General features: G+C 32.9%; 1 protein-coding gene across 2 annotated transcripts in view; it reads right to left on the bottom strand.

Annotated features, from left to right (window-relative positions):
• The window catches only part of LOC102679680 (dopamine receptor 1), a 43361-nt gene that overhangs the window by 30346 nt on the left and 3533 nt on the right, over nt 1-9482 (bottom strand). Inside the window, exon 1 of one of the 2 annotated variants that reach the window (XM_006608202.2) lies at nt 3970-4159. The exons of the other annotated variant lie outside the window; for it this stretch is intronic. Coding sequence (XP_006608265.1) covers nt 3970-4020 — 51 coding nt within the window. The 5' untranslated portion in view covers nt 4021-4159. Of the gene's footprint in view, nt 1-3969; nt 4160-9482 lie in introns of those variants that run through there. 2 annotated transcript variants of the gene reach the window in all.

Genomic DNA, 9482 nt, shown 5'->3' on the forward strand with positions numbered 1-9482 from the left:
TTCACAAGGATTTATTCAATATGCAAATACCTGTGAATTCGAATCATTTTCAACAATCAAGCTTCATTTAATGGATTTTATTTTAAAATTTTCTTTCTTCTCGATTAATATTCGATAAAGTATCGAACAAGTTGAGACTAAGTTTGAAAAGTAATCATTTTTGTGTAAATCGGTTTCGAACTTTGGAATTGGCAAGTTGGAAAACGTATTTCTAAGCTCAACTAAGATTCGATATTTGAAAGTAAAAAAAAAAAAAAAATGTAAGAAAATAATTTCTCTCGAGAATATTTTTTCACGAGTGGACGCTACCGAGAACGACTCTTAAACACATAAACTTTCACTCTCAACGCGCTGTTCATTGATTATAAACAACTTTCGAAAAATTAAAACTCTCGAAATTTTTCTCTTGAATGTATTTATCGCTTTCAGAGATATATTCCTCTCGATATTATATGTCTTCATAATTTTATTACTAATAAATTTCTGTCTCTTCGATACAAAAAACTTGGAATATTTTACGTACGATTTTTAAAACAATTCGAAAGCATTGTTTTTCGAACTTTTGACGGTTCGGTAAATATATTTTAAAGATATATTATAAAATATTCGAAATATTGAAAATTATCCAATCTGCATAAAATATATACTTTACATCCTGTTTCTAATTATAGAACGATATCTCTGAGAAATATAGGAATTTCGTGACATAGGATAATCATGGAGCTTGTGTAATATAGGCTCATGAGAGGAGAGAGAGGGAGAGAGAGGGAAGGTGAGATTCGATTCGAAACGTTGATTACCCTGTGACCGATAGGCAAATAATTAGCCAAAGGGGGAACATTTCGATAACAATCCATCTGCGTCATTCGTAGCGTCAACGCTTTACTTCATCAATCCTCTGATAATTACGATCAAGCCTTCGACCTTTTCCTTTGTAAACAGGATATCCACAATCCTTCCCCTCTCCCCCTTCATAAAAATCCTTGTTTGTCCCGTTGTTGCGAACCTCTTTTCTCGCGATAAAGTTCGCTGATAAAATTATTACGTTATCGTGGAACGCCACCTTCCAAGCTTTGCGTCGATATCAATGCCCTCCTTTCAGATCTCGCCTACTAAAAAAAGAAGAAGTAATTGTATAGGATTCGGGTTTTTCGTTCCCAGAGGCAAAGGATGATATCTTGAACGGAAACTAACGATACTGAAAGTAACATTGAAGATAATAATTAACATCCAATTCCGAGAGATGAAAAAAATGAAGAAAAAGAAGATGAAGAAGAATCGATTTGAAAATTATTTCGAAAGGGATCCTAGCATCAGTTTATTTTTTTTTCGATGATAAAATACGACGATAATTATATTGAAAATAAAGATCCTTGATATTGGTGCACCCAAGAAGAATAATTCGAACATGCATTCGATAATAATTTTGTATAATAAAGTTTCGTTTTCGAAAGATGAAGAAAATGAGTCCAGAAAATCGACTCGAAAATTATTTTTGAAGGAGATCCTAGCATCAATTTTTATTTCTCTTCGACGATAAAATACGACGATAACTATATATACGATTATATTGAGAACAACGTCGATAGAGAAGCTTTAACATCCAATTTCTCAAGAAGAATATTTCGAACATGATTGCATTCGACAATAATTTTATATACAATATAAAGTTTCGCTTTCGAGAGAGTGAAACGGGTCCACAAAATTATTTCGAAAGAGCATCCCATATCTTTTTTTTTTCCTTTCTTTTCAATGATAATTCCTCGATTCTTCATTCGTCAAATTCCATCCATTCTCTCGTCTCGTATTAGCAGCGTTACTTAAAAAAAAAAATAAATAAATAAAGAGTAACACGCGACGACGATGGCAGTTTACAAGCGACGACGGCTTCGTTTTAATTTCGCGATAGACTTCATTCAAGTTGCAACGCGTATTCTCTTACGAATTGCTTCGGTAAATTGCTTCGTTTAATTTCACTCGGCTCGATGCCGTTTAATTAAATGACAAACAATTGGACAAACGGGGGCGAAGGTCGAAAGTCCTTTGTTCCCCGGCCCACCGGTAATACAGTTTTGCGTTACTACTCGTTCGTTAATGCGATCCCGTGTTCTTAACGCGTTGCGAAAATGGAGCCGTCGGTGATTAATTAAGAGAATTCCCCCGTACATGGCCATCAACGTGTTGTACTCGTGTTTCATTATGGATTTATGATTTCGTGCCGAATTCGTGCAAATCTGTACCTGCACGGAGAGGAGAAGAAGAAAATAAATATAATAAAACGACAAGGACGGAGAGTTGATCGATTTTCGACAGCAATGAGATGAGGTTAAGGTAAATGAAAATAAATCTTATCGAATTATCAAGAACTTTGAACAAATTGATTACTTCATCGAAGTAATTTGATTTATCGTAGATTTTTTTTTGGAAATCTTCGATCGATTAATAAAGTGATAAAAATTAGCAACGATTCTAAAAATTCTAAAAAAAAAAATTCCGAAAATATATACCTTTCCTCTCCGAAATTACGACTCCACAATCTTTGCCCGAAACTCCGTCCCGAAATAAATCCTGCCTGCGAAATTTTCAATTTCTGTCGCAAAAGAAACTGTATAAGCTGTAAGTTGTATCTAGCATGGAAAAACGAAAGAAAGAATTCCCAATCTACTCAGCGTAATTAAATCTCGTTTATCCTGATCGTTATCCGATGAGAAGAGAGAGAAAAAAGAAAAACGACTCGTGAAAATTCACGCATTTCGTAATCGTTCGTTTTTTGTTTATTATCAGTGAAATTCTGCTTCGTACGAGTAGAAAGAATTTGGATAAAAAAGCGGGAGAGAAAGAGAGAGAGGAGAAAGAGAGAGAGAGAGAACGTCAACCTCGATTTACGATCCGATTGAAATCTGATTTCACGATAAATAATCTCGACTAAACGTTTCGACTCGTTTTCATCGATAGAAAATTTCGTTTGTATCCAGTTATCGGTTTATCGAGCAACCAACTCGAAATATCGACCCCTATATCCCGGGGACGTTCGAGCGAGGAATAGCAAATGTAACGAAACGCCTGCTTGATATTCTCCTCTTCGAATCACCTTCTCCATCGAATACACTGTAAATTATCATCATCGTGCACCGGGCCTTTGTTATTTATGTAAGCCGCGAGAATTATTCGTATAAGGCGAGGGTTGTTTGGATTGTGGGTTATCGTTGTTGTTTGTTGCACAAGATAAGCGAAGCTGGCAAATGGAACGATTCTCCGTTCAGAAGTTTAAGATCGCGAATTGTTGACACGCAAGATTCTCTTTCCCTTTCCGAGAGAATCGATTATAATTTTTAACACTTTGCGCTCGACGATTGTTTCATTTCATTTATTTCAATTCTCGTATAATCGACATATTCACTATAGATTCGTAATTTGAATTTTAAAAATTTCGTTATCGAAAAATCATCGAACTCAGAAGCAGAACGATATCGAGAACTTCTATCTATTAACCGAAGAATTTCGCTTCTCATTTATTCGTTGCATTCGATTCAAAATTATCGAAATGAGAAACGAGAAAATTTGCATGGTTCGAAGATTTTCAAAACTAATTATACCTCTCGTTCGTGCGTTCGTCTGCTATCTATTATTTACTAATCTAAATTTGGAATTCTATTATCGGAAAATTATCAAACTTGACAAACATCGGAACAACATCGGAAACATTGGTTAGAATTTTTAACTCTTCGCGATCGACGATTGTTTCAATCGAGCAAAGTAGCAACTCAAAATGATTTTGCACAAATGTAACAATATTGTACCTTTTATACATTTTTCTAATATCGGGTTGTTCGGAAAATAATTTCGTTTTTTTTCATAATCACATGAAATACCAAGTCGTTTCACGCGATCGTGAACAGTCGAATTCGATAAATTCGATCTCGTAACAATTTCTCGACTTGTTGTTCGTCAGTTTGCTTCGATCGGTACCTTTACTTTGTCTTCGTTGGCTTCAACCGGTCTTCCAGAAACGTGGCGCATCTTTAACGTCGAAATTGTCGGAAGGAAATTTTAAAAACCAGTTTTGACACTAACGTACCGTTAATATAGCTTCTCCACAGGTTTCGCGTAACTTTTTTCTTGCTTGAACAACATTCTTCACCTTTTCGGCAATGAAAAAGTAAAATACGTCGAAAATATTTCTTTCGGCTTTGTCATCACGCACGAGAAACACAACCGCACAAAATCGAACGAATTTTTCTTATATAAATAAACCATGAAATGCCAACTCTAAAAATATATAATAACTACATGGTTTAGAATGAAGTTGGCTGGATAAACGTTCGACTAGCGACACTGGCGTGAAAAAATGAAATTATTCTCCGAACAATCCAATAATAAATAGGTAAAGATCTAAAGAATCTATTTATTTATTAATACATAAAATGATTTTATATATTTCTTGGTAAAAAGATAAAGATCTAAGGAATCTATTTACAAATTAATACGTAAAATAATTTTATACATTTCTTGATAAAGAGATAAAGATCTAAAGAATCTATTTACAAATTAACCATCTATTGCGTTCCTAATTATTATTTATTTCATGACCACACTCAGTTTTAAATAGACCAACGGCTACTGTGTGTATCTTTTTCAACTCGTCATAAAAATTCATGCAAAAAAGGATTAATATATAAAATGATATTATATATTTCTTGAAATAAAGAGATAAAGGTTTGAAATAAAGAGTCTATTTACGAATTAATACCGCGTTTTCATTAATCGGATATATCTAGCATAAATAACTGGTCATTCGAGTTGCAACATGAAACGCCCGTGGCGACTGAGACTCGCCTCGAGCGCAAACAGTTAATTTATACTTATTCGCGAGAAAATGTTGATTTATAGTGTATTAGAATCGTGTGGAAGAAATATTATAGAAGAAAGAAAAAAGGAAACAGGAATCAATTAACGCGTCTAACTAGAGCTCGGCGCAGAACTTGGTTAACTCGATTGTAATTATATAGACGATTCAATGGATTTCGATATGTAATTCTCAAAGAGCGTGAATTACACGGATTCAGGACGCGCCGACTGCTCACTTTTTTACCCCATTACGGGGATCACGGGGATCATTAGGAGAGGATAAAAGGTGGAAAAAGTGGTAGAATGGATCGTTCGAGCGAAGATGTTACGAATTAGATTCGAATTTCGAATTTATAGAATTACGAGGAAGAGGATGGAAGAAATAAACGAAATACGAAATTTCGGATTATCAACTCGAACGAATGTCCAAAAGGGCTAATCTCTTAAGACGATTAACCCTTTAATTTTGATCTAAAAATTTTATCCACCACCACTATCACGAAAGAGCGACGAAGCAACCAGGTAAATATTCAGAAACTTTTTTTTCAAAACTTTTAACATCGATTATATTCTACATTCACGAATTGATCTATCATTATAAAAAAAAAAATAGAAATATGAGAATACATTGAATCGAAATTTCAGATATAATATAATTCAAAAATATAATTTCCCATCCAACATCGAATTGATTCCATCGCCGTTGAAAAGGCGTTAACGAAAGAATTTGAAAAAGAAGAAATTTTAGATTTTCGTAATTCAAATGAACATCTCAAAAGATATAATTTCCAGTTACATTCAATGTCTGAATATGAACCGTAAAAATGTTAAAAAAATAGGAAACTGGAGGAGGATGGAGAAATAGAAGAAGGCACAACTAAAGAGAGAATTTCGAATTAGGAAACGGACGAATATGCAAAAGAGAAGAAGAATAAAAAAGGAAAAAAAAAAAAGAAATCGTGAGACGGTTAACACGATATTAATAAGCGAATACCAGAATGAAAAAGATTGTTTGGATGGAGAAAGGAAGGATGGTCGGGGAACGGGAGGGCAAACAAAGAGAAATCCCTCGATAGTTCTCGATTGATAGAGTTCTCAATAGTATCAATAATGAAGGTATACGATTCAATCAAACACTACGGCTTACACTTGGTATCAGTATGTATACACAGAGCGGTGTGTAATAGGGGTGCTTTAGTTAGCGGGTTGAACGGTCGTCTCAAACCCACTCCTTTCTCCTCAATGATCGAAGATCTATCGATCCAACCCCGACCATATAGAATTTGTCAAATGTAAAGGTTGGAATTAAACGGGTGATTCGAAATTCAAATTGAAAATTTAATTACATATCAATCGTAACAATAATTAAATCTAGGACCGGCTCGATTCCCATTTTTTACTCATTTCATTGATGTACGAATCGAATTTAATTAAAAGCGTCGTATCAAAAATTGACGATTGCCGAAATTCGTTGAATTGCTGCGCGTGCTTTGCCGATATCTTGAAAAAAATGTAACGCGTTCCTGTGTACCAGAATGAGAGAAATTTAAATTGAAAGAAATTTTGCGTCAGAATTTTAATTAATAAGAATAATTATTAATTAGTTATTAGAAATAATAAGAGCGATAAATTTTTTTTAAAAAAACGTTGTTTCAGAGAATTCTTTTGAAACGCACGGACTGTGAAAATGTCTTATCTCTTTTCTGACATTTCTCTTTATATTTTTTTTTTTTTTCCCCTCCAAGACAATTCGAAATAATTGAAGTTCTACGAATCTTTCTACTTTTCAAATAAAAGAGTTTGCCCCGTTGTAGAGATCTACAAACGGCGCAATTTATTCATCTTATAAAAAAAAAAATGGCACAATGATAAAAGCAATACTACGTATTGCCTAAAAAAAAAAAAAAGGCACAAAGATAAAAGCAATAATACGTCTTGCCTAAAAAAAAAAAAAAGGCACAAAGATAAAAGCAATAATACGTCTTGCCTAAAAAAAAAAAAAAGGCACAAAGATAAAAGCAATAATACGTCTTGCCTAAAAAAAAAAAAAAGGCACAAAGATAAAAGCAATAATACGTCTTGCCTAAAAAAAAAAAAAAGGCACAAAGATAAAAGCAATAATACGTCTTGCCTAAAAAAAAAAAAAAGGCACAAAGATAAAAGCAATAATACGTATTGCCTAAAAAAAAAAAAAAAAAGAATAAATAGAATAAAGCAAATTTCGAATTTATTGAAATTAATAAAATCGATAAACGTGTAAACTCATTTTCTATAAACATTATTATTACGTCTGATATCGAAAATGATAACGACAAACAAAATAAAAAATAAAAGAATAAAAAAGAATGATTAATTTCAAATTGATTTACTCGACAATTTATCGTAACAAATATATATATACATATATATATTATTCAAACGACTAATAAACGACACGGAATATCGAATCTTTTAATTAACGTTCCCTTTTAACTTTATCGATTAATAATTTTAATATCGAGACATTCTCCATGGCGTACTCTTTGTGTATTCTTTGTGTGCAAAAGGAGAGGGGGAAATATCTACGCCAATATCTAATACGTTGGCACAGTGGTTCGATCGAAAAGTTTTCGAGGATCCGCGACTTAATTAGGATTAACCCAATCGTGGTTAATTCAATAGAGAAAACTTTATTTTCGGCTTATACAACACGGAAAGAGAATTAGCAGCGTTATCAACGTCGGCGTACACTTGTTGATAATCGAGAGGTTAGTGAATAGATACACGGATCGTTAATTCCGTGGAAATTAATTTTTCGTGTTATCCAAATTTCTTTTCTTTTTCTTCTTCACCAGGAGGATATTTTATACAAAACTCTCGAACGTAGGAATTGATTTTTCATCGAATACGAAAACATTCCCTTATTGTTACGGATTATTGTTACTTAACCTATCACGATAACGCGTGGAAAATTCACGCACAAATAAATTCATGAAACGATGAAAACACGCGAGGAATTTTAAAATGGAATAATTCAAACGAATTGAAGAGAAATTACAAATCGTTTTTGGTAATATTTATTTTTATATTCTTTCGTATAATCTCGAATCGCGCATATAAGAAATTATATATTTGTTGTTTCTTAATTTTGATCAATAAATTTATTTATCAATAAATATAGATACACGAATGGAAACAGGTTAAGAGGATTTATTATACGGCGAGGTAAGGAAGGAGGCAGAGTGTCTTGATTGCAAACTTGACTGAAACTCAACTCGGATTGCCTAACCTAGATGCAACTTAAACAGGTGTGTTGAATCAATGTCGAAAAACGCGTCGAACGAAATAAAGAGTGGAGGTATGATGAAAATATGTAATGTATTTGGATTTTAAGCGAGATCTCGATCGAAAGAATTGATCGAGAATATATATGGTCGTTGATAAATTAATTGATAAGGAAAGTTGTGGTTTTAACGGCGCAACAGGCGCCCCCTTTACCCTCCTGACCGGAAGTAGTTTGCGTGCAATCGTTCGCCCAACCAGACAATCCATCAGATCGTGCAAGATAAGTGGAATAATAGGTTGTTACCAAAACGGTCACTGCCTTCGGATTTATCTTTCATAAATACCTTTCCATTTCGTCCTAAGAAATGCTTAAAAATTTACTTGTTTTCAACAGATTTTTCAAAAACACCTGGATTCTCACCTGTGTTCCGTATTATCTATTTGTATTTCAAGTTTAGAATTTTATCAGACGTTGTAGAACCTTGTCTCGCCGTAAGACGTAAGAATTTCATTTATTTCGACTCTCATTAATGTAATTCATTATTTATATATATTCAAATTTTGAATTTTTTCATCGAAAAATCATCGAATACATTCGATGATCCAATTCATGAATTTTCTTACCACAAAATTATCGAACTCAGAAGAAAATCGAAAATATTTTCAAAATCAATTGGATTTCTCGTTCGTCTCGTGTCTATTATCAATTTATAATTCAAATTTAGAGTTTTATCAGATCATCGAAAGTTTTGTCCATCCACATACGAATTTCATTTATTTCAACTCTCGTGTAATTCACTATGGATTCGTAATTCTAATTTAAAATTTTGTCATCGACAAATCATCGAATTTAGAAGAATTTTTATCTAATTCGAAAAGATTTTCAAATCACCAATTGGACATTCGTATCTATTACCAATTTATAATCCAATTTTAGAATTTTATCAGATGTCGTAGAGGTTTATCTATCGACATACGAATTTCATTTATTTCAACTCTCGTGTGTAATTCACTATAAATTCTAATTTAAAATTTTGTCATCGAACCCAGAAACGACATCGAGAACTTCTATCTATTAACCCAAAGAATATCGCTTATTTTCATTTATCTGTCACAATTCAATCCAAAATTACCTAACTGTGAACAAAAACCAAAATTTGTATTCATGATTCAAAAAGATTTTCAAAACCAATTAGACTCTTATTCATATCTATTATCAATTTATAATCCAAATTTAGAATTTTATCAGATCGTCGAAAGCTTTGTCTATCGACATAAAAATTTCATTTCAACTCTCGTATAATTCGCTATGCATTCGTAATTCGAATTTTGAAAATTTCGTCATCGAAAAATCATCGAACCCAGAAACA

Source organism: Apis dorsata, unplaced genomic scaffold (assembly GCF_000469605.1).
Source record: "Apis dorsata unplaced genomic scaffold, Apis dorsata 1.3 scaffold_29, whole genome shotgun sequence".
NCBI classification, from domain to species: domain Eukaryota; kingdom Metazoa; phylum Arthropoda; class Insecta; order Hymenoptera; family Apidae; genus Apis; species Apis dorsata.